The following is a 25,344-nucleotide window of genomic DNA, read 5'->3' as shown; positions in this document are numbered from 1 at the left end:
CCTTAACGACATCATTAGCAGTCAAGGGGGGGGGGTGCTTGAACACCGAAGATGCTGTTGAGAACCAACATATAAAGTCGGATGCTTTAGGGGGCCATGGCTAGTATTAGCATTCGTATGAAAATAAGGTTTAAATGAAACATCACAGGGAGAAGGAGGATAGACACTCTTACAATGAATAGGTGTGAGAACTGAAGCTATAGGAAACCCATCAGTCACTTTCTAAAGGGATAATTTAAAAAGAAATAAACTGTCACCTAAAAACCCATTGAAGACATACTTCATCCTCTGTGTCTTGTAGCTGTGAGCCAGAGCTGTACACCGTGTCCCTTATTGGGTGACACGCATCACATGACCCAGCAGGGGGACATCGGGGACAGGTGTGCCTCACCTGGTAGTGCAGGAGGGTGTTGAGCCTCTTCCAGTCATTCTCGATTTTGGTGGTGATGTCCTCATCCTGCAGCACCACACGAGCCACTCGGCCTTGGCGCCACTCTGGGGGGGGGGGCGGTACAGACAGTGATGCCCACGGTAACATTAACAACAAAAGACCCTTCAGGTCATGTGACACCATGCCAAGAGTGCTGATTGGACAATCAGCATGTGTCTCGTTCCTCAGTCTGACAAGCCTGTAGAGGGCGCTGTCGTAACACCAGCAGAGATAATGTGGCTGTCTTAACTTTACAGAAACTCTTCTGCTGGTTCTACACCAACATTGCTTACATGCTAATCTCCTCAGTCTCACTTGATTGTGCAACCGGACAGTCAATTTAACCTTGTGGTGCTTTGTTGCTGGCTCTGAATTTATTAAACGGCTTAGAAAAGTGGGATTTAGTAGTTTTGCAGTCACATGGGTTGCTTGTGAGACAGACACTCTCCCGGTGGGGGCCGGAGATAGGCTGTAAGTGTACATGTGGGTGGGGTGGGGTCAGCAGAGGTTCACTCGAACAGAAAACAGAATTGTCGGGGTGACGGAGACAGATGGTGCTGGAGTCTGTCCGCTCGCCTGCCTGCCTCTCCATCTGTGAGCTTCCATCTGGGCGAGTCCACCATGCCGGACGTGCACAGGCAGAGCCTCCGCCGCTGCGTCACCACCGACTCCGCGCCCCTCAGCCCATTAAGACGTCGAAGCAGTGCTTCCTGACCGCACTCTTAGGTCCGCATATGCCGGTATATGCAAAAGTGAGCTCTTATTGGCCCTGATGTGCAACCAAACAAGCCACTTAAAGAAAAGATTTTGATTCAAATTGCATAAAATTGAAAATGCGAGCTGAAGGGCACCTCGAATTTTCTCAACCGTGTTAAATTGAATCGCTGGTAGATGTAAAACTAATGGTTAAAAAATAATTGCGTATTCCTAAATATCTTTAGTTTCACCCCTTGCAAGGATTAATAAAATGTTCATTGTTAATTCATGTTTAATGATTACTTTTGAACAGTGAACTGAAGCACCAGTTCAGCTACTAAACGTACTCAGTTTTGTTAAAGTTTCACAAACGATCAAACTAAGGATTATCAGCACAAATATACGCAATAACTTAATTTGGTTTAATAGGATTAAAATGTATGGCAAGCTGTCAGGGTGCAAATTCAGTTTGCAGGAATTGTGCAACTCGTTCAATTAATATCTTAATCAGGAGGAATTAATTAAGAGCTCAGCTGGACAGAAAGAACGGGCACAGAGAGTGTGCCAACGGGCTTGGGAAAAGCGGCGTTAAATAATTCTCTCCGCTCGCCGCTCTGCGCGCGAGCAGCCGTCTAGCACTGGTGACGTAACCTCGCGGGCGCCGTGCATGCGGCAGCGGGGGGCATCGGCAACTGCGCCGGCCTGGCGCCGGTTCAGCTCGGCGATGCGTCACTCGGTCCTGCCATCGTCGTAATTACAGCGACAGTCTGTCGGCCACGCGCTGCGTTGCTGGGGGAGCGATCCTGTCAGATGACTGTCAGTAGGGTATCAAGCGAGGGGAAATGAATGTATCAAGGTGTCAGTGACTGTACCAGTCGGTGGACTGAGATGTATATTTTTCTGCGTGATGACCGGTGTGCTACTTCATCGATGGCAATGCTGGCATATGGTTTAGTGAATGTTGGTAGATTTCCATATGGGTTACAGACTTGGCTGGTATGCTGGTTAGTGATTTAGTGAAGGTATCGGGGAGTCGGTGTGCTGGATCAGCGCGGGATACAGTATGGCTGTTTTTAGCACTATTTTGCACTTTCAGATTTGATGCCAAAATGCATTTTGTTGTCTGAGCAATTGCACTTTGCGCAACGACAATAAAGTGGGATGTAACGTAAGGTAATGAAGTCGTACCCAGGTCCATGTCGATGGCGCGCGGCCTCAGCGAGTACGGCATGTTCTTGTAGACGGCGTCCAGGATCTTCTCCTTCACCTGTGTGACCGTGTCGCAGTTGAGCACCTTGACTGGGATCTCAGGGCTGTTCTCGTTGTCGGGATTCACGCAGTTGAGGATCTGGGAGAGAGGATGGTGGAGATGCGTTAAATGGAGCTTGCCAGCTCCATCAACCACTGCGTACATGCCTCCCCCCCCTCAACCACTGCACAGATGCCTCCCCCCCCCACTAATGTGGCCAGAGCTGCAGCTGCACTGTTTTCTCAAAAAAAAAAAAAATAGATCTAATTTCACACCTTTGCTGAGATACCAACATCCAACTCCAACAAGACACTGAAAAGCCCATGTTGTCTGCTGGGCTGCCTGAGTGATGTCATTGTCCAGCACTGGAGATCCCACCGCCAAACGATATGCTAATAAGGATATGAGGGAGAGTCGGATTTCTATCCATCTTCCAACCACTTGGACGTCGCTGCAGGGGGTGCAGAGCCCCTCCCAGGCCGCAAAGGGCAAAGGGCAGGGGTGTAACCCTGCCCGTCCAAAGCAGGCATCATACACACTCACACATACACTCTCTGACAGATTCAGTGATGCCAGTCTGCATGTCTTCGTAATTCGGTTAGAAACCGCGTGACACCAGGATTCGAACCTGCAAACCTGCAGGTCGGCAATATTACTGAATGAGGCACCATACTGCATCCCCCCCCCCCAATCAGATGGTTTTACAGGTGTTTCCAATCACTCAGTTGCTTTGGGACGTTTTTTAAAACTGAGTTTTCCTGCTGAGTCAGCAAGATTTGAAAAAAATGACCATTGTAGAAAGTGCTAAGAACCTCGGCATTACCGAATCAACAATCTGGAAAAGTCTAAGGGAGGGGGAAAAAAGCTGGAAAATGTCAAGAACAGATGGAAGAAAATAATCTCTTGGTGTGAAGAAAAACAAACAAACTATCTTTCAGTTATTCCTGGGGTTCAAGGTACAATTTTCAAGCTCACTCTGCAAAAAACGTCACCAAGAGAAATTAGAGGGCCGCACTGGAAGGTGCAAGTCCTTCACTGGTCATCAGTACGAAGAGCACAGACTGGAAGTGGCACAGAAACAGGGAGGGAAGCGATGGGAGGTCTGGGAGAAGCTTTCCAGTCAGAGGAGACCAACATAAACATTCGTCAAAGTGATAATGCTGGTATGTAACAAACAATCAAACATTAACCCTAGGAACCGTGGTGGACAGAACATCGTGGTGTGGATGGGTATGGGGGTTTCCGGAACAGGGCAAGGAGTTTTACTGATGATTCAACTGCAGATCGCGGCAAAACATCTGGTTATGTCAGTGGGATGAAGGCTTGATGCATTTACTGCCAGCGAAAGGCAATGACTCACCGCACCGTCTCAACACTTAAAGTAATGCGACTCAGTGGGATACTAACAACAAAATGTGCTTTTGATTCATTGTGATAGCAAACAAATAAAAAATGACCTTTTGAATTTCAGCTTCTTATTCATACAAGAGAAGAGCGGCGACTTGAGATATTTTTTCCTTTGCTGCTATGCTCTCGGGGAAAGCACAGCGTTTGACCGTTTGACCTGTGATCTGCACTCGTGTTGCACGCGGGGCAGCACTGACCAGGGTCTTGTACTCGATCTGCTGCCGGATCAGCTTGTCTTCGCTGAGCGAGTACCGCGCTTCGCCCGTGATGGCATCGATGGGACCCTTCTCCATCTGCTGCTTGATGGCACAATAGAGCATGAAGAGAGGCTCACCGGCGCATTCCTGTGGACAGAGAGGCAGGTGCGGGAAGGCGGATTTATACACACATGCATACACACGCGCAAGAAATGCAGGGCAAGCAGTAAGTGGAACAGCCGGGTACTGCTCATAGACATTCAGCAAGACGGAAATCGACACACACAAACACGCGCGCAGATACACAGATAAAGAAAACAGGATATCATACGTAGTCACGACATCCAGCAACCTCATAATGTAGAAAGATCAACCAACACGCAGACTCCACAGATACGGAGAATAACATGCAGTGAGACTAAAAGTGTGACTGTCAGTTACCTTCAGGAACCTATGAAGCAGGAAGGCAAACCAATTTGTCAGCATCTTCTCAGCCACAGACTCTGTCCTGAAAAGAAATGCATTGGCGTTAACGCGCCATTTTTGTGGGCTACGTTTTACACATCATCTAGACCCCAGGCAGATAACCCTTCCATCTTAATATTGCATATTATTTTGACTGACAGAAAGACCACAAAGAAAACATTAAAGCTTGATCTGGCCAGAATCACAGTCAAGATCAATTCACGCGATCAATTTACGAGATCAATTTAAATGCTATAATGGTGATTATAAACACTGTAATAAAGTCTAGCGAAGGCTTCAAGTTTTATTAAGATCAGAGAAAAAGTGGCGATTGCTTCTGTGCATTTAAAACACGCTCACGCCAAGAACGTTCAGATTTAAAAGCTGGATAATTTTCTAGCATTATTTCAGTTTTGAGTCAGGTCACTTGGGGCAAAGCGGGAAAAAAATGACATTAAAGCAATCAAAACGATTTTTTCTCTAGTGCACAGAGTAAAAAATAGGCTCAGAATTAGAGAAGAATTGATCTTACGTCTCACTCGGCATGAGACTTAGTGTGAGAAACTCTAGAACGGCTTCCCACCTCCTGCTGAGAGAGGAGTTTACGTGGAACCACACTTGTCATTCATTTTCAAGGAGCAATACTGTGATTCTTTATGAACATTGGTCTCTAAGAAATAAGAAAATATCACAAGTCTTAGGTTATGTTTACCGTTCGGATTTCAAGGGAAGCCTGGGGGTGAGTGTGCAGGCGTTGGTGTGATCGCTTACCGAACTTGAGCAGGCCTCTCAAGCATTATTAAAAGTAAGAATAAATCCATGTTCTGTCTCGGAACACAAAGAAAAATCCAACGAGCAGCGAGTGAGGAAAGAGCACAAAAGCAGAGGCTCATTTGGCAAGAGAATGGACAAAAGCATTGGAAAGAATACAAGACGAGCTTGCTTATTAGCATGAAGAATAAATTAAACGAGGATGCTTTTGGCTATAAAATACCGATGTGGCTTTGACACTGTATCTGAAGACAAAAAGAAAACGGCAAAAAAAACTTGTTACTGCAAAAGAATTCCAACGTTACAATGAACAACTTGAGGCCAGGCTAAAGAATGGCACTCGAGATTATTGAACATTCGCAGTTGGGGAGAGCAGCTGTCTCCGGCCCACTTGCCAGAGCGCTGTTCAGTCAGATAGCAGGCTGCACCGGGCCGCCGCTGAGGCCTGGAAAGCACAGCATCACACCCTCTGCTCGCCACTCAGGGGAGAGCTGCCAGCCTGTGATTTACACCGCGGATCGTGGGAAGCGAGAAGAATCTTTCCAGCAGGACTGAAACCTCCGATAATCCCCGAGTCCTGTGGAGGCCCATGTCAATTCTCACGCGAGACATTCCCATGGGAAAAGAAAGGAGTAGAATGGACCTGAAGAATGTTCCATACATATCCTGGAATGTTTTTGAAGATATGAATGGTGGTGTTACTTGATTTGTACAGGGAGTAGACCTCTGTGAATCCCACTAGTGACCTTAATGACTGGACCTCTGCTCTGCTTCAGGTTTGTAGGGTTAAATGGGCAGGAGTGTCCTGGCTGTCCCTTATGACCCTTATTCTTGGTTTCACAAACAAGTTCACGATTCTGTTAGAGGATTGTGAGTTACAGTAATTATGCAATCGCAACACCAATCAGCGCTGAAAGTGATTATTTTTTTCAGATGAATCAGCTGTTATTGCTAATCAAATCACACCTATATTCCATGTGGTTGGGTGAAACTGGTAGTTGGGCGCCACTGTAATGTAAAAGAATGGGGTCTGTGCATAAATGTAGCAGAACATTCACTTATCGCCTAAGGGCTTCTAAGCCTGAGGGGATCAGTTCAAAACCTGCTGCACGAAAAGACTCTTTTCTGTGAGAATCTCTCCAGTTGGGATGGCGAACAGAACAGAACAAGTTTGGGTATGGATGCTTTGAAAAGATAAAAGGAGCAGGTCCAGAACTGGCACCGAGTCCTGAACAGGTTTATCACGGAGAAGAAAAAGCAGAACACATCACTCTATGCAGTCAGACAAGAATGAACCAAAGGCCCACAAAAACTCATGATAAACCCTCAGCTGATTCTGTTTCCTTGGTGATTCCAGGATATGGCTTCTTAGAAAGACACAAGCCCTTCAGCTCACAGGCTACTGTGAACCCCTGTCGATACTCTGGGCCCCAAAGCTCATGTGAAGCCTTCCACCGGATTATATGGAGTCTACGTAGAAAGCTCGTCGACCTTCTGCGGTCTCCGTCTCTCTCCCGCGCTCGCAGGAAGGCATGTGATGCTGACGGCTGCAAACGATTGGTTGCATCTAGTCTCTCCTGAGTCTGGGGGCTTTGTGTGGTATGTGGCACAGCAGTATCTTCAAAGTCGATACAGCAGAACCAACTGGGGGATGAAATTACTCAAAAAAACCCCACCCCCTTGTCACATCTGTGCAGCAAAGAAAAAGGATTCTTGATGTCATCTATTTCTCTAAGAGCAAAAGCATGCCACCTTAACCAAAATCCGTAATTTCACCTGACTCCCCACAGCTCTCTGGCTTGGGAAAGTCTCTGTTTCATTTTCTCTTTCCCTCCCTCTCTCTAAACCCTTGTATATACATGAAACTCTTTCATAAACTATTGTTGTTTTTTTTCCGTTGGAGCTCCCTCCTTGAGGATCTTTGTCATGCAAGTCATGACTAAGGCATACGCAAGCTGAAAGGATCAGGCTGGAGCAGTCTGCATTTAGAGAGGTCGACAACGTTTCACAAATATCACAATAATGTCACCCGTTCAGAGTCTAAATCAATGAAAGACTCATTAGTAATGACTTTAAAAATGCCAGCATAAAGTCCTGTGGCCTTGTTTCTATTGTGGTGATCGAGAGGTAATAAACTTGACAGAGAACAAGACCGACTGAACTCGCTCCTCACAAGCACTGAACAGCTACACCAAACCGAAGTGAAACAGGATGAGAGGCTGAATTCGGGCTTAAGAAGGTGGGAGTTAGGACTTCGCTGGCACTGATGGATGTTCTCCTGACCTCAGCCAGATGTTGAAACATTGCCTCAAAAATGCAACAGATGGGAAGACGCTCTTCAAACAGCTCTCTGTTTGGGCAAATTTGAGGGTCGGAAAAGCAGTATCCCACGTAACATGTAACACTCTTTTTACAAGTTAATGCTCAAATTTAAAACAGGCTGCACTTAACATTAGATACCTTTGGGGGAATGGAACGGGTTGCAGAACATCACAACTGATGGAGGAAAAACGCCTAACAGACCATTGCGATCTTGCGTCAGCTGTCTACGGTATCCCACGGCAACCCTATCTCCTCGTCGGCTGAGATTTCTTTCGGGGGATGAAGGTCCTCTCCCTGCAATACTACGGCAGCCCAAGGCTCCATCCAGCTACCGGATAAACATCTAGTTCTGAACGCACTTCCGACATAAAGTAGCAACATCTAACTTCTTTAATTCAGAGCAGAGGAGCAGGAGAGTAAAGTCTGTGGCTTTTGCAGCTAGGCAGAAAAACACTGTGATATATTTAGTTAATTAGCAGATGCTAATAAAAAATGGATGCGCGGAAAGCAAAAATGAATGAGCAGAGTGCTTTTTATGACTTCCCAGCTAGCATCAGCTAATGCAACCTTAAGCTACGCCTGCGCTGTGATTAATAATTCACATTTCTGTGTCATAACAGTCCCTGCAGCAGCCTGTCCACGTCCGGGCCGGTTCTGAGCATGCGTCTTTGCTAGGGCCATGCATGTTCCCACAGGCTGACCCACGCAGATGTAAACCGCGAGCTCTGTCACCCCGTCCTTTTCCAGCATCCCTTGGAAAGGCTGTAAACTAACGCATCCTGTGTTCGCCCCTAATTAGCAAGGAGTCCCTGCAGTGGAGGTGCATCAGCTTCAGCGTGCTGACAAGAGCTGGGTCAGGAAAGGCGAGAGCGGAAATTATTACCGCTTGTTTGTTTCTGGCCACTAACTCGATACAGTGCTGCTTCAGCGCCTTTAAGATTCTCGCTGAAAAGAACCTACACAGGCGATCAGTTTTTTTTTTTTGTTGCATGGATCCACAAGTCAGCCGGGAGAGAACATTTGACCCTTTCTGGCTCCTTCCTGGGCCGATCTAAAGTAACCATCACACTCTCTCTATGCCAGGCCACGCACAGCAGCCATGTGTACACGGCTGAGCACTGACTGTGTGCAATCGTGGAAAAGAATGAAATCCGTCCTACAAGTAACAGCAGGGCATAACCGATGTGTATGTCTGAGACAATGTGTCCTGTCAGAAAAAATAAAACCACGTTGTATGGAACCTTAAAAAATGATTACAGCAGTGAGTGTACAGTGCAAACAAATTCACTTACATACTGTATTCTGCAAATAATCATGTGTGGAAATCTGCTCCTTTATTTTGTGCTGGTCCTTTGAATATGGAGAAGCTTGGTTTGATCTATTTTTGATATTCACTCAAACAAACCCGGAGGATCCATTTTTGTCTCTTCCTTGGTTTTCTGAAGTAAGTTACAGTGCTTCAGCTCTGGATATAGTCACTGTAAAGCCATTCCCTACGCCTGTTAATTATGCACAAACCCATTAATCCTAATCTCTTCTCCTGTATCTCTGTGACCTTTCAATTCACTGTTATAAACCCCCTGAAACACATGTTCTGTTCACTCCATTCTGTCCTCCCTGGGTCAAACACTTTATTAAAGTCATGCTTAGTTAAGAGAGGCTGTGTGCCCAGATGAAACAGACTGAATAGGTGACATTAGATTTGCAGCCACATGATTTACACATAGGCAGGGGCATAACTGATAAAATATTACGGTAACACTTTACTTAAGGTGACACAAATAGTATAGTATATTGCTATTACTTACAAATTAATTAACCACATATTAAGTGTGAGTTACAAACTGATCCCATATTTGTTCATCGTCAATGAATTGTCGTATCATTTATCCCCAGCAGTTACTATATTTTTTACTAAATCTGTTAATTCTGTAAATCTTAACTACTGAAGGAACAAGAAATGAATAACAAGTTTAATACTGCTCTCATGTTTTGTTCATCATTAATGAATCATAACATCTTCCATCTTAAGTATTGACATTTTTGTTCATGATTTGTTTGTGACTTGTGATTTTTACTTCAGTAGTAACTACTAAGTATTTCTGTCACCTTAAGTAAAGTGTTGCCAATATTACCTTGCACTCTTCTCCAATTTTACACATAATTTTATGTAATGAAGGGCTCCTGTCAAGTGCTGGGACCCCTGAATCTGTTAGCGTGTGAGTAGGGTTGAGACTCAAGTCCACGTGAGGCAGAGAGACTCGTACCTCCGCAGCAGAAGCTTAGGGTGGTTCTTGCTCTCCAGGTTCTTCTCGATGAGATCGGAGAGCAGCTGCTTGAGCACGTCGGTGGCGTACTCCAGCCTGCCCTGCAGGGCCGTCATCACCAGCGAGGCCACGTTGCCGCGGTCACGCATGGAGAAGGAGCGCTGGCCTTCCAGGGTGCGGATGAACGTCAGCAGGAACACCTTGTTGTTGACAAGCTGGCCAAAGAGCTTCAGGGCCTTCTCTACACTCAACTGGCCATTTCCAGAGACCTATAGGGCCGTGAGACACACTGACTTACCACCTCAAGGTCTCAGCTAAGTGAACATCAGATGCAATTGCTGCCACATTGTTTGCACGCTAGAAATTCAAGGCAGAGAAGGGTTGCAGTTGGAGAAAAGGAGACACGCCCACAAGAAGGTCCTCCCCTCACCTCCAGCTCCCTCAACACTGGGTGATCCTCGATACCCGGGAAGAGGACCCGCATGGCGTACGTGCGGTAGTCCAAGTAGGGGATACCGGCGCGGTCCAGGTCGCTGGTCAGCTCATTAATGTCTGTCTGCAGCTCAGCAAAGGCTGTAGGTAGGAGATGAGGAGATGGTTTAGGATGGGATGGCTGCTGAGCCTCCAGCTTGGGCAGATTCTAAATAAATAAACCCTTTGTTCTGGAGATGGTTGGGGAAATACACTGGTCATGGATTTTTGCTGGATTTTTGTAACTTAAATGTGACTCTGAAAAGGACACAAACCACTGCATTCGATTTTTTTTCGGTAAACTGATTTTTATGTGAATTCAGAATTTTGTTCTTCCAGTTCTCTCACACGCAGCCAAACACGCCTGCCCGGGAATCAGATTCAACTGGGAGCCTACAGCTCCTTTTCAGTCCAGCCTCAGTGAGTATAGCAGGTTTTGGTCCTGCACTGTGCCCAAGGCTCCATGTGTCAGCTCACTGCTTCAGCCACATTACAGGAGATGGCTTTGTCTTTGATGGTGGTCTGTTGCCATGGAAACAGAGAGCCAAGCCCACTTTGGGCAGCAAAGTCAAAGAGTCATGAATGAAATGAAAGTGGCAATGGTGGGCAGATAGTATCAGATGCCCTGCCTCTAATCTCAACTATTTGCCCTCTGAAGACTGTGCTCTGTTGACATTCATTCACCCGAGCTGTGTCGCCTTCTCTTCATGTTTGACTTTGCATGATTCAGTGTGGCTGTTGAGGATGAGATGTGTGTGCGTGACTAGTTAAGGCCGCGGAACGTCTCGGTGACCCTGGGCCTCTCCATCTGGCAGCTGTAGCAAAACTGGACATGAATTTAAATGAATGGGTTTGACTTCTATCTCAAGATAAATTGTGAACTTTGCACAGCTAGCTAATCACAGGTCAAGGCGTATAAGGGCCAACTGGGCAACAAATGGAGGGGTTAATGTGTTTGTCTTCCGTTTAGATATTGAATTTTTCCACCTCATTTTTCCCCCTTAAGCTTTCTCTTCAGAGTTCCTCAACACATCAAATAATACTTTATTTAATTGAGCTGTTTTTTCCCTTCATCTGCTGTACGCGTAGGTTCTTCTGTCCCAGATTTTAGAGCTGTCTTTCAACAAAATGGACAGTAGCTGAATGGTTTGCTGCCAGGACTAATCAAAACATTTCCCAGGGCACACGTTTTCCCTGTCAAAGACAAGACACGGTCGTTTCTGTCAAATTAAACGGGTTGCATCTTTAAACGTTACACGCCAGCGTTACACGCCAGCATACTACAGCAGCACAGGGGCGACAAGCGTCCGTAATGTTGACAAAAAAATTAAATCTTTTTGACACAAACTCTCATCAGGAGACTGACTTGATATTTAAGCTATTAAACATCACACAACCGACACCAGTGGCAACTGCAGAAGGCTAAATACTGCTTTTCAAAACCATACTCCCGGGAGAAAGGTTAAAAGAAAATGAACGAGGTGAATTCACTCTATCAGTGGCATTCTGATTTTGAGGTGTGTTTCTGAAAGGGTGCAAAGTGTTTTTGAAAATAATCATTAGAGTTTCAATGTATCCGTTTAGCGTTTCACGCCTGAGTGCTTCACAGAGCCTGTCTGCCAAAACAGCAATGAGTGACTGGCTGAATAGGATCACTTTGGTATTTGGTCCATTGTGAAATCAGGCATGAGTCAATCAAAAGTACGAACCAGAAAAATTACGCAGGAATAAATGCTAGGTTTAAAGCGTAAAACATTGGTCATACTCTTGATCTTGTTGTCTCTGTTCCATTCGTACCTTTGTCTGGATGTCATCGGAGATGTCAGGCTGTCACTAGGTTAAACTCACAGTCTCACACTAAACACATTTCAGTGTCACAAGTGGCTTAACATCAATGCTAAGTGTTTGAGTACTATTGCAGAACATGCGTAAGATCTGTTTGTTTTCCAGAATTAATTATCCACTATAGGGTTCACCACGAGTCACATACACACCATCAAACTAAGGAACAAAATTAAATCTTTGGGCAGAACCAGGGAAAGGAACCTGGCACTAGAATTGATGCTGAGACCCACTGAGCTTGTAGTATAGAATCAGATAACTGCCTTCCTTAATTTGAGCACTTGTCAGACTACAGTGTTTCGTTAATGTGACTAATGGCAAGGATTTCATCCTATGAAAGCTCCAGGGAAATGATGGACAATCAACCAGAAAATGGAAACCCTGGAAATCATAATGAATGAGAGCTTACTTTCGTCTAAATAAACAATTATATTTCAAATACTTGCAATTATCCTCCGGAACCTTCGGAGGTAAACACAGAGAGCAAAGGCAACACTCGGAGGCTGAGTAAGGCTCGTCAACAATCACTCAACGTAGAATCACAAACAGAATGACGTCTTGCTTCGGTGAATTCATGACACCTTTCAACAATTTCTAATATTCGTTGTATTACCAAGCACGACAAACACCAATCGGTCACTCTAAGAATTGCTCCAAAATTGCATCATATATAGACCCAAAAAATTCATAGAGCTGTAATAATCAGCAAAGCCATATGGCTTCCGGCAAACTTTTCCTTGGTTATTCTTATTTTCCATACCCGAGTGCCCAGCCTCACCTTCCTTGCACTCGAGGGCCACCCGGGACTCCAGGTTGTCCATCTGCATCTGTAGCCGCTTGAGGGTGAGGTCGTTCTCGTGGGACTTGCGCCTATAGGCCACCAGGACGAGCACGACGATGACAAGCAGCAGGCCGCCGCCGACCGCCATGCTGACGATGGCTGGCATGGTGAGCGTGCTCTCCGACAGGATGTGCACAGCGCCCGGGGACACGTGGAGGCCGCCCACCTGCACCTGGCCACCCGACACATACACACAAGCTGTTGGCATAACAAACACCTAACGTAATACCAAATCCCTTCTGTGGGATTATAATAAATAGTGCCTGGAAGTTTAGGATGTATTTCCCTTTATCGTGCTGTTGCCTGTTTTCCACACACACACACACGCACACACACACACACACGCACACACACATGTAGGGTAAACATATCCTTATGGGGATTTTTATAAAATAGAATTTGGACCCATAAGGGAAAAAAAACGGATATTTATCACGTTATGGGGACATTATGTGCCCATAAGGATAGGTAAACCCGCTCACACACACACACACACACACACACAGACACACACCTACACTGACACATATTGCTGAAAACCTGCTATTCTCTTGTTCTCTCACACATTCAAAGATACGCAGACTTACATTCAGGGCTGCACAAAGCCTCAGTCAAAGTCACACAGAGAAACGTACTGATAGAACCTCTTGATATTCCTTCGCCACACACATAATGGTGATGGATGTGTAGATGTGACTGCTCGGGGGGGCAGAGGCGGCCGCTCACCAGGACTTTGTGCTGACCCGTCAGGTTGGGTGGCTCACAGAGCAGCTGCGTCTCTGACACTGTGATGGAACAGGGTGTCTCTCCGATCAGCACCGTGTAGTTCAGGCGACCCCCCCCAGAGGCTGGGGGCACCAGGTTTCTACCCTGTGGGTTGAGTGTAGGGGGGAAAATCATGCCCCCATCCAACCCACACCATGATAGACACTAACACATCAATCTAATCAATATTACTACAATTAGAACTACTGCCTTTGAATGATGAACGGAGGACGTCCCAGTGTGAGACCCAAACACCTGAACCTAATTACAAATAATACTCAGACTTCTTTTGTTACCTCAGCATTCCTACACACCCAGACCATGTTTTCTGATGCTAACTGTAGCTCTTCCAAAAATCTGACACTCACATGTTTCATTGTGTTTTCCTTGTGCTGTCTTTTGTTTTAATTTCGCCCCAGCATTTTGTAAGATCTTATACTCAAGTAAAATCCCCATTCTGTCCACCCACCCCTCACATGGTTTTTATGGTTCCAGTTTTCATGGCATCTTTAACATTTTTAGAAGCCTGTAGAACATGAGTAGAAGATCTGGCTGGAAAAGCTGAGGTTTGTTAGATTTACGTGGATATATCTGGTTGTGCTGAGTAGAAGAGTACTACTGAGGGTTCTGTAAAGCAGAAACTCTAACAACAATTCATCTACACGCCTCCAACCACCTTGAGGATAATCGGGGAGCCTGGCTTCTGCTCCAGCACTCCAGAGGCGCTGAGGGGCTCGAAGTAGGGGTTGGGGTAGTAGACAAAGCTGGTGCTGTTGTAGACGAGTAGCGCCTGCACATTGTTGAAGATGAAGCCAAATTCATCCACAGGCTTGACTGCGTCTGGCCCTGGAGGAGACTCGCCCGTCAGGGAGGGGGCAAAGCAGCTTATTGTGGTGGTGTTGAGCACCTTGCATACCTGAGGGAGAATAAGGAAGACAGAGAAAAAGTGAGAATAAGCATGAGGGAGACAGAATGAGAAAATGAGGGAAAGAACGTGAGAGACCGTCAGTGAGAGATGAGAGTCCTACAGCGATAGGTGTCCTTAATTCCTCCTGAAGTCCTGCTGTTCAAAAAGAATTCCTGCACTTCCAACATCAAAGTCAATATGTAGACATGTAAAATGCTCCTCTGACCTTCTAAAAGCTAACAGCCCTGGTCTTCTGGCCCAAAATATCTGCCGGATATCCACACAAACCAGGGACGGGTTTGGTTCGATTTTCTATCCCTGTCTCATGCGCGCACAAAGAAATTAAAGTTGAGGCATAAAAAAACACAAACAACTATAGAATAGAAGCAGGACTGCCAGGCCCCAACGCAGCCGAGCTGTGAGAGTTGACCTGGTTTCTGAATGACAATAATTGTGAAAAGGCGACGCTTTGTCCCCCACCGGCGATCCTGAGGGACCGACACGGACAATGAGGAGATTAGGCGTGCAGCTGTGGCGCGTTCTAGCTCAGCACTGCCTCTCCGCCTCCATGGGGACGAGCCAAATTAGAGTCGAGAGTTTTCTTCATCGCCTCATGCTGAGGGGAAGGGGTTGATGCTATCTCGGATCAGTACATCTCTGTCACCTCTGCCACACATGCTGTGTGTATGAAGGCAAAAAGTCACATTCGTGCTCTCAGGGAACAGGTCAGTACGGGGGACTCGATGCGTAGTGGCAGCAGCAAAGACAGGTTGGCATTTGGCTGCAGTTCCTGCCTCATCCTTCTGCCCAATGTATCATTGGAGTGGGGAGATGACAGTGATTTTGAAAGTGGGATTTTCACAAACACTTGCAAACAGACAATAAAGCCACCACACCAATATAGACACCCCCCTCCCCCCGGACTATTCAGAACAGCCTCCACCCACTTTTACATTGCAGATATGAGCTTATTAACTCATATTCTTTCTGTACCACTGGGAGAGTGATGCAGGGGTCCATTTTCCCAACTTTCTCAGGGTCTCTATGGCAACAGTGGGTACAACTGATGTAAGGAGTGCCGTGTTGAATATTTAACTTCTGCTACAGTCAGAACCAACTACTGACCTATTGACTGGATGTGGTTCAATCTTCACATGATACATTATTAGGAGAACTATCCAAGGTGACTCTTATAGCTAGTAAGCTACTGGTTAAAGACTTTGGCTTGTGACTTGAAGGTTGTTGGAATCCCAGGAGGTCCTCCTTCAGCGAGGCCCTCAATTGCTCAAGCGAAAAATCCACACCATTGAGTAGAAACTATAAGTCACTCTGGACAAATCCATCTGCTAATCAAACAAATGTTACAAGTTCATAGCTGATTATTTCACCAAAGCATTTTCAAAGGATCTACAGTGGACCCCCAAGGTCACATATACATAACACTAAAGGAATAAGGTGGCCTTCTTAACATGCTACTCCTTGTATGGCCACCAGCCATTCCTCACCACCAGACCCGAAGCAACGTATTACCAGATCAAGGCAAGGCGATAGGATATTATGAGCCATTCCAGTCATGCCATGTCCCACATCATTAGGCTTGGGCTTGATGAATTAACGATGAGATTATTCATTGCAGGAGACCGAGCATGCTGTGTGATATCGTTACGGAGATGAGGTGCTGTTCATGAGCCCAGCCAGGGCAGGACTAAGGCTACGAACATGACCTAACCGCTGTAATAGGGCGACTCTTCTGTGATGGTTTACCTCATGCAGTCAGATTAAGATAATGGGTAACACTTCATTTGAGGGGGCACAAGTAACTTAGTACAGTAACTCAACTGTTACTCAAGTACAAATCATGAACAAATATAGTAACAGCATGATATGCATGAAGTTACTATTGAATAATGATGAATGAACATTGGATCAGTATGTAACAAACACAATAGTTTCTGGTTAATTAATACATTAAGCAAGGGTGTACTACTACATTATTCATGTCCGCTCAAGGAAAGCGTTACCAGATAATAGGTCGTAAACTATATTTTTGGCTGTTAACTTAAAAAAAATACAAACAAACAGAAACAACCAGAAGCGTAACCCTAAGATGCCACCAGAGAATTACTCAAGATTGTCTAGGATAAAGGGTCAAATGTCAATGAGGGGGTGCTTTCTATTTTGAGTGCTGAGTGTCTGCTTCATCCAAGACCTCAACTGCCATTCTGCCAAGTGCCCTAAAAATATATGTATTAAAGCGAAAGTATGAAAGAAATTGAACCTAAGAAACAGCAGGGAGGAATTTGTCCTGCACACAAAGGATTGTTTGCTGGTAGCTGTTTCTTGAAACATGTGAAGGCCTCTGAGGAGATGCTTCACCACGAAAGAGCTATGGCCACTCAGGGAGCTCAGCTGCTGAAGCATGACAGGACCCCCACCGTGGAAACCTGGACCTGCTGGCTTACATCGAAGTGTCTCTGGTATGCAGCACGACAGAACGGACGGGAGAGCAAAGGCAAAAAAAAAACAACAAAAGCGGCTTTTATCCCAGTGAAACCGGGATTACGATTATTGTTTCACTGTGGCGTGGTGATAAGCTGCAGGAACTGGACAAAGGGAGGAGCCTCAGATCCTGAACGGCTTTCCGTGAGTGCGGTTGGGGGGAGGCGGGCGAGAGTGGCGGCTGGGGTAGACAAAGGAAAGGCAAATTAGAAACTGACATGTGTGCCAACGGCCTCGATGCAGATCTCTCTCAGTCTGTCTGGCAGCTCTCCTCTTTCCTCCCTGAATTCCTTGGCTCGCGGCGCAGGGAGAGTTGCCGGTGGAGAAGCAGGCGAGTCCCAGCCCTCATTTTAACCAAACTAACGGCACATTTAAGACTAAAGGGATGAACCATGTGCCCACGGTAGCTCTTGGGGCCAAAACGAACAGCAACCGCATAGATGGTCCAATGAGACCACAACTTAGCATAAAAATGAAAACATCCCTCCAGAAAACTTCACTCCTTAAAAGTAGCCCAGAATAAGTATTTGAAGCTGAACAAGCACTGTGGATTCCAGTGCGTATGAGGAACACCGTATGATGGTGTCAGCAGGGACGGTGACACTCACGTTGACGGACTCGCGGCCTGCGTACTTGACCCTCATCCGCGGCTCCTGCACCACGTCCAGGTTGGTTCCCGTGATAGTTAGGGGGGTGTGTCCACTGAAGGAGAGACAGAGACCAGCATAGATCGTTACAAGTTTGCACCTCAAACAAGATATTAAGTCTAAGTTGCTAAGTGCTAAGTTGCTAAGATGATAGCCGTAATGGGGCCGAACATGCCCAAATGTCTGGTACCTTGATCACAACACTTCAGCTCGAGGCTAAAGAGATGTAGGGCTTCTAATCTGTCCTCGTACAGCAATTTTTAAGTTGAAGGCTGTCTCAGATGACCAGGTAGAAGAAAGCTTCTTCAGTACAAGGATTGAGAGGGAAAAACTAAACTAATACAGAATACTAGTTACAACAGTTTGAAAGCAATGCAAAATCTTGTTTTCAATTGTGGATTCAAAGGTGGTTCTAAACCATTTGAACAATCATTTCTTTCATGGATTTTAATCAATGTTTTAGAGAGAGGAAGAGAACTTTTCACTTTCACAGTGGAAGCAGGAGAAAACTTTTAACCTTCAGAGAAATAGAGTGAGAGAGGACTTTTGATCTACAGGGACAGAGTGGGATGTTTAAACTTCCATGAGAGATGGAGACAGGACTTTTAACCTTCAGAGTAAGAGCAGGCAAGAGGATTTTTAACCTGCAGTGACGGAGGTGGAGAGTAACATTTAACCTTCAGTGAGCGAGGTGCTGAGGACTTTTAACCTTCAGAGACTGAAGGAGACAGACCAACACACTTGCACCTCATTCAGACAATAAAAGAGGGCTTTCAACCTTAAGAGAGAATACTTTTGACCTTCACAGAATGCAGCAGATTGACAACCACAGCTGCTTGTTTTTCTGCGAAATGATTGTGGTAAACGGTACTACCTGGCGATGCTCCATTCGGGCTCGACCCGCTGCACCGTGGGGTCTTCAATGTACTCGAATGTCAGGCTCCCCATTGCCCACGCACGGTCCACGGCGACTCGAATCGGGACTGGGCCCACACCAGTCAGCGAAGGGGCCGAGTAGCACACTATCTCTGCTGCAGTTCGCCTGCCGGGGATGGGGGGGTGGGGGTGGGCCAAGGGATGTTGGGGAGGGGGGGTGGGGCAAAGAAGGGAACACCTCGATGAGATCCACATGCCCATGTTGGACCCTGCCATGCACAGGACCCCCCCCAAAACAGAACCAATCACAAATGCCCAATAAATATAAATCACAGTTATCTAGAGCTTCATTAGGCAGAATTGTAAATGTAAATGTAATTGGTGTCAACCTGAAAAAGAGATCTAAGAACATAGGGTGAGACTGCAAGGGAAACCCCAACTCTCCTGTGGGCTAGCTAGGCCATACGCTAACTCATTTATGGCCTGTTCTGCCAGTTAGCATATCAGCCATCCCATTAGCATTAGAGGACAACCATGGAGCTACGTAAATAGCCAATTCACTGCAACCTCTGTTTGAAGTCGCTGTACTGCGTGCACTGAATCGTAATGAGGTTGAATAAAGGCAGTGATGAGGCTCATTTCGCGTTCCCCTTTACTGCTTTTGAACGAAGTTCAAACTGATAGGTTGTCCTAAATTATTAGTGAGCGAGTTGTCACTGTTGTTGAACGTTCAAAAAGGAAGGTGGCGGCACTTCAGAAGCACAGGAATGTGGAAAAACTATATGTGGAGTAACATGGCGCAGAAGTGATGGCGAACAGCATGACGGACCCCCCCCCCCCGCTTAGCACGATATTGGCACAGTTACTTTTTTGTGCTCCAAGTCCCTGATATGACAGCAGAGGTACAGTACAGTAACCCAGAGCAGAGGCAGTAGAATACTAAAAGCCTAAATACAGTAACCCCTTCACGTTCACAAATTTGACATTCGTGATTTCGGTTATTCGTGAATTGGCTGTGACCGATTAAATAGAAATATTTTTGGAGCTTGCCAAAAGAACATAGCAACTCGAACACGACGTGTAAGCCAAAAAAAATTAAAAATGATTTGGATCACATAAAATATAAAGTAAATTAGTAATACATCATTTTGATAATCTAAGTGAATATTACATCATGAATTTTAGTCTTGGCTTGGCTAAGCCACGTATCTTTGACTCAGCACCCAACCTCGCTAAGGTTAGCTGTCTTTGTGAATCTCGTGTTCCTCGCAGTAACTTTTAAACTTATCAGTGCCTTTCAGTGTGTCCAACATGAAGTGCATTCAGAAGTAATTATGTACAAACAGGGGCATTATTTAGATGGTTTGTGTGTTATAAAAAGAAAAGCTCTTCACAGGAAACAATAAAGTAATGTGACATGTAAAATATATAGTACAGTACTGTTTGTTTAGAAATTGGTAATAAATAGACTTTTTATCTTATCGGTCAGTCTAGCAGACTGTTATGATTGAAGTTAGAGGTGCCGAATATTTGCTAAATTTTGCATTCGCGATGATCTTCTACCCCTAACCTTCAGAACTGAGCCGCTGAGTGAGAAGAGGAAGTAACATTCCTCACCTGTAGAACTCGCAGGTCTGGTTCCCGAACAACACTTCGACGTTACTCCCTGCGCTCAGGTTCTCCCCCGTGATGGTGACCTTGGTGGCCCCGGACTCAGGCCCGCGGCTGGGCGCCAGGCCCAGCACATGTGGTGTCTGGGAGACAAACACGTTACCATCAGTCACCCATCAGAACCACCGATGGATGGCCACTCTAAAGGCTTCTGCTTATTCTCAGGTGAAGGGCGTGGATTAAACTTTTTTTTCTAATTTTCACCATTCTGGTCAAAATCAACTGCTACTTAACGATGTTCAAGAGAAGCCCATCTGATAATTCAGACACAAAAATACACAGATGGATAAAAATATAAACAGATGGCAATAAGAACATTGAGAACAGAACAGAATGAACAGAGAGGAAAAAATAAAAATACTGAACACAGTTCCAACTTCAGTATTTAATTAAAAAATAATACTTGTCATATTCAAGGTCTGGGAATAAGGTTTCATTTAACAAAGCCAGCTAGCACCTTGGACACGTTATGTGATGTTAATACTGGGACATAGCCTACATTCAGCTACTGAAGCAACCTCCATGAGTTCTGGAATGCAAATGAACGCTTCACGTTATCCATGGAGAGATTCTCGGGCTTCAAAGGCACGGCCAGATTCTCTGCTGGGCAGAAGGCCTTCATCTCCTGGTGAAAGGGCCACAGGACCCCCCCCCCCCCACTCGTGCGTGGGAGCCCATGGACAAACCAGGCCACCTCCTTCACCGTGTGCAACTAGGACATGGAGAAGCTTGCAAGTGGCTGCCGGAAAACCATGGGAATTGGAAAGCTGTGGACCATGTCACATCAAAGGACAAAGGCTGGCAAGTTCTAGAATGTTCCACAAACAGACTCACACACAGTAGGCCCTGGGTATGTTTGGCTGCCTCAAGCAACACCCCCCTTTTTTTTTTGCACAGTAGAAGTCAACCCTCCAGCAGCGGTGATGTATCATCTGTGCTAGGGAACGGGGGCTTCTGAGAGGTGACACCACATGTGACAGACCGTGACACTCTTGACCTAAGACACCGCAAAACCTTGATCCCAGCTAGGCACGATGTCACACTGAAGCCTACATGAAATGTCCATATAAAGAAAAGTGTCTGTGATGTTCAATTTTCCCAAAGGGAAGGCAGAACAGTGAGGCTGCAAAGTTACTTTGAGAGGGTGGACCCAGGAATGTGTGTCCAAGAGACCTGTCCATAGAGAGTCACAATTACATTAGGTCATGAAAACTTGGTCTTAAAGTTAAACATCAGTCCTAGACAAATGAGTTGACCCTAATGAACACAGGGAAGAAATCCCACGGAATCCACTATAGACTCGGCCTGCTGAGCTGTTTATAAAGAGCCAGGAGCTGACAGACACTCTGGGATGATCGGTGCTTTCGAGTCACATGGATCTAGTCCTATAGGTGCAGAACGGTAGACTTAAGCAGAGGCGGACATTCCAGGTCCAGAAAGTAAAAATCCAGACCAAGATTTTGTTTCAACCAACCAGTTGAGTACTCTGTGACTGTGACTCCTTATAGTCAACTGGTTAGTTGAAACAAAATCCTGGTTTGCGTTTTTACTTTCTGTACCTGAAATGTCCACCTCAGGACTTAGGTAATGGCAGAGGTGGAAAGTTCAGGTTCAGAAAGTACAAATCCAGACCAAGATTTTGTTTCAACCAACCAGTTGAATTTAAAGAGTCATTCACAGAGTACTCAGCTAGTTGGTTGAAATAAAATCTTGGTCTGGATTTATTCCTTCTCAACCTGAGCTTTCCATCTCTGAATAATGAAACATAGAGAATGGGTCATACCACGAAGGAATAGAGCTGAGAGGAGCGGGCTCGGAGTTCAGGTCTGCACTCTCCTACGCAGAGCTGCACTGGGCCTGGCACGGTTGTTGGCGGTGTGGCCTCCATCTTGCATACGATCCTGTCAGAACACACACAAGTTCCACAAAGCCGATTTAAGGTCCCTTCCAGTGTGTCAGGAAGCTCCAGCCCTGGTCCAGGAAAGCCCCAGTTCCACCTTAAAGGCCAGATGCTGGAGAGGTACAGCAGTATCTCAATCACTTCTTGTTAAGCCAGATTCTACTCCCACTGGACCAAAGTGGATGATGCATGAATAGAACAGATTAGATTGGTTTCTGATGGAGGACTGATTTCTAACTTTGTGACGTGGTACAATTCCTTTCTAACCCCATCAACTTGTAAATATGAAACAATAAAGTCTTACTTCGCGGGGAGGCATGTAAAACCAAGATTGACTGGCTAATGTTTTAAGTTTTAATAATGTATGCCCAAAGTTGCTTGCATTCCAGGATCCTGACTATATCAGTAATCACCAAGAACACAGAAATCTGCCAGGTGTATCATTACAATCCCCCAGCACAAATGACAATCAGGGATTACTTCATGAAGGTGAATAGCCTTGAGCGAAACACCACTACCTTGTAGGAGAGTCACTTAATCACTGTGCCATTCATACAGGATAGAGCATAACAACACTTTATTGATCCCTGTGGGGAAATTCCCTTTTCACCTGCCGCATCCTACTTGCCATTAAACATACACAGAGAAGAGCAAGCCAGGGGGGGGGAGCCACCAGCAGCACCCATGGAGCTGGGGGTTAAGGGCCTTGTGATTGTCTTGCCCAAGCCAGGCTCACACCAGCAACCTTCCGGTCTCAGACACAGAGGCTTAACCCACCGAGCGACACGCCGCCCTCCCCAGCTCTACAGAGGGTCTCGTAGCCTAAGTGTTTCTCTGCAGCTGGTCACCTGACTCATAGCACCCAGTACTTTTAGCTTTTAATGTTCCCATTAACATAAGAGGCACTTTGCGCAGCGTTAGTTAGCTATTGCTATACTTCTACACCTCTTATCGTTCATTTATTATATAGTCACTAATTTATTATATATTATATACTTAGACACGTATTTCATTCTGTAACCAGGGCGGCCATTACAACGATAACACAAATCACGCCACAGATACTATACAGTAATTAAACAATTTATGTACTAATTTTTGCTATGGTACTGGTTTGATTGTTGATGTATGAAGCGTATTAGCAGAAGGCTGAGTTTTGATGTTGGTTAGTGCCTACTCTGCTAGCGCTGGACTTACTGCTCTGCGATGACGTAGCCGTCCTCCAGGGGGGAGCAGGGGACTCCTGCCACCTCCACGTTCCCCACCAGCTCCGCGAAGGACAGCCCCAGGTTCATGCCCCGGATTGTCACCAGTGTCCCCCCCTCAGGGGGCCCTGCCACCGGAGTCACCTGTGCAAGACGGAGCCCATGAAGCCGACCGACAAACGGTACCGACAAAGTTTCATCAATTTCATTACAATTTCATTAAAATAAGACAAAAGGGGGGCATTTAAAAATACACTTTTAATTAAAGGCTCAGCAGCCCTCATTAACTTTAAAGATTAATCTTAAATACTGTTTAGCAGTAGATCAAAATGCAAAGATAACTTTGTAAAAAGCAGGATGCCTAAACACGTCGTAAATTCAGGTGAATGTGGACCGACTGCATTCAGTTGATAACAAATGATGTCCCGAATTAAGACCCCGAATGGTTGTCTAGCTCACTGTAGGTCCTGTCGACGTGGACATTTCCAGGTGCTATAAGTTTTTCCAAAGACAGGGTGGGGTAATCTTTTCATTTCCAGTTTTATTCATAATTTTTTTCACAATACTGTGATTAATGCCAATCAAACACTTCATATTTTCACCAAATTATGTGTTTTCCCCACACTAATAAAGCACAATAAAACAACTGAAAGACATTCTCCCCTACAGTACACCCATATGCCATTATCTGCCAGATTTGTTGAAAATATTATAAGATGATGAATATTTATATGAACGACAATATCGATCCACCCAAAGGTCCAATAACTCCTACAGACAGTCAGTTATATATATATATAAATGCATGGTATAATGATCTGCACTGCTTTAAAATTCATTTTCTACTTTTTGTTATTTTTTTTCAACATTTCCCGACCTTTTTCACTAAGCTCCTAAGGCAAAACCAGAGATAACACTAGGGATGTTGTAAAAAAAAAGAAGACTTTGCAATCATTCTTTCTCCTCTCTTCTCGCTTCAGATTCTCGGTAGGATTTGAGTCAGGACTCTGACTGGAGTCACTCAAGGACGCTCAGTTATGCTGTTCTCTGACTGGAGTCACTCAAGGACGCTCAGTTACGCTGTTCTCTGACTGGAGTCACTCAAGGACGCTCAGTTACGCTGTTCTCTGACTGGGTTCACTCAAGGACGCTCAGTTACACTGTTCTCTGACTGGAGTCACTCAAGGACGCTCAGTTACGCTGTTCTCTGACTGGGGTCACTCAAGGACGCTCAGTTACGCTGTTCTCTGACTGGAGTCACTCAAGGACGCTCAGTTACGCTGTTCTCTGACTGGAGTCACTCAAGGACGCTCAGTTACGTTGTTCTCTGACTGGGGTCACTCAAGGACGCTCAGTTACGCTGTTCTCTGACTGGAGTCACTCAAGGACGCTCAGTTACGCTGTTCTCTGACTGGGGTCACTCAAGGACGCTCAGTTACGCTGTTCTCTGACTGGGGTCACTCAAGGACGCTCAGTTACGCTGTTCTCTGACTGGGGTCACTCAAGGACGCTCAGTTACGCTGTTCTCTGAATGGGGTCACTCAAGGACGCTCAGTTACGCTGTTGTCTGACTGGGGTCACTGAAGGACGCTCAGTTACGCTGTTCTCTGACTGGGGTCACTCAAGGACGCTCAGTTACGCTGTTCTCTGACTGGGGTCACTCAAGGACGCTCAGTTACGCTGTTCTTTGACTGGGGTCACTCAAGGACGCTCAGTTACGCTGTTGTCTGACTGGGGTCACTCAAGGACGCTCAGTTACGCTGTTCTCTGACTGGGGTCATTCAAGGACGCTCAGTTACGCTGTTCTCTGACTGGGGTCACTCAAGGACGCTCAGTTACGCTGTTCTCTGACTGGGGTCACTCAAGGACGCTCAGTTACGCTGTTCTCTGACTGGAGTCACTCAAGGACGCTCAGT

General features: G+C 45.8%; 1 protein-coding gene across 1 annotated transcript in view; it reads right to left on the bottom strand.

The window, feature by feature from the left end:
• Positions 1 to 25,344, bottom strand: part of LOC111849400 (plexin-A2-like) — a 111,685-nt gene that overhangs the window by 8,531 nt on the left and 77,810 nt on the right. The window contains exons 13-26 of the mRNA XM_072715118.1: positions 23,421 to 23,572; positions 22,107 to 22,224; positions 20,270 to 20,406; positions 18,651 to 18,818; positions 17,738 to 17,831; positions 14,400 to 14,639; positions 13,685 to 13,828; positions 12,896 to 13,130; positions 10,235 to 10,377; positions 9,805 to 10,073; positions 4,421 to 4,487; positions 3,980 to 4,126; positions 2,315 to 2,474; positions 392 to 495 (exon numbers count right to left, since the gene is read on the bottom strand). Of these exons, the coding sequence (XP_072571219.1) occupies positions 392 to 495; positions 2,315 to 2,474; positions 3,980 to 4,126; positions 4,421 to 4,487; positions 9,805 to 10,073; positions 10,235 to 10,377; positions 12,896 to 13,130; positions 13,685 to 13,828; positions 14,400 to 14,639; positions 17,738 to 17,831; positions 18,651 to 18,818; positions 20,270 to 20,406; positions 22,107 to 22,224; positions 23,421 to 23,572 (2,178 nt within the window). The remainder of the gene's footprint in view (positions 1 to 391; positions 496 to 2,314; positions 2,475 to 3,979; positions 4,127 to 4,420; positions 4,488 to 9,804; positions 10,074 to 10,234; positions 10,378 to 12,895; positions 13,131 to 13,684; positions 13,829 to 14,399; positions 14,640 to 17,737; positions 17,832 to 18,650; positions 18,819 to 20,269; positions 20,407 to 22,106; positions 22,225 to 23,420; positions 23,573 to 25,344) is intronic.

The sequence above is a fragment of the Paramormyrops kingsleyae genome, chromosome 8 (genome assembly GCF_048594095.1).
Source record: "Paramormyrops kingsleyae isolate MSU_618 chromosome 8, PKINGS_0.4, whole genome shotgun sequence".
NCBI classification, from domain to species: domain Eukaryota; kingdom Metazoa; phylum Chordata; class Actinopteri; order Osteoglossiformes; family Mormyridae; genus Paramormyrops; species Paramormyrops kingsleyae.
The sequence above is the reverse complement of the archived record's forward strand: the minus strand, read 5'-3'. Positions and strand labels throughout refer to the sequence as shown.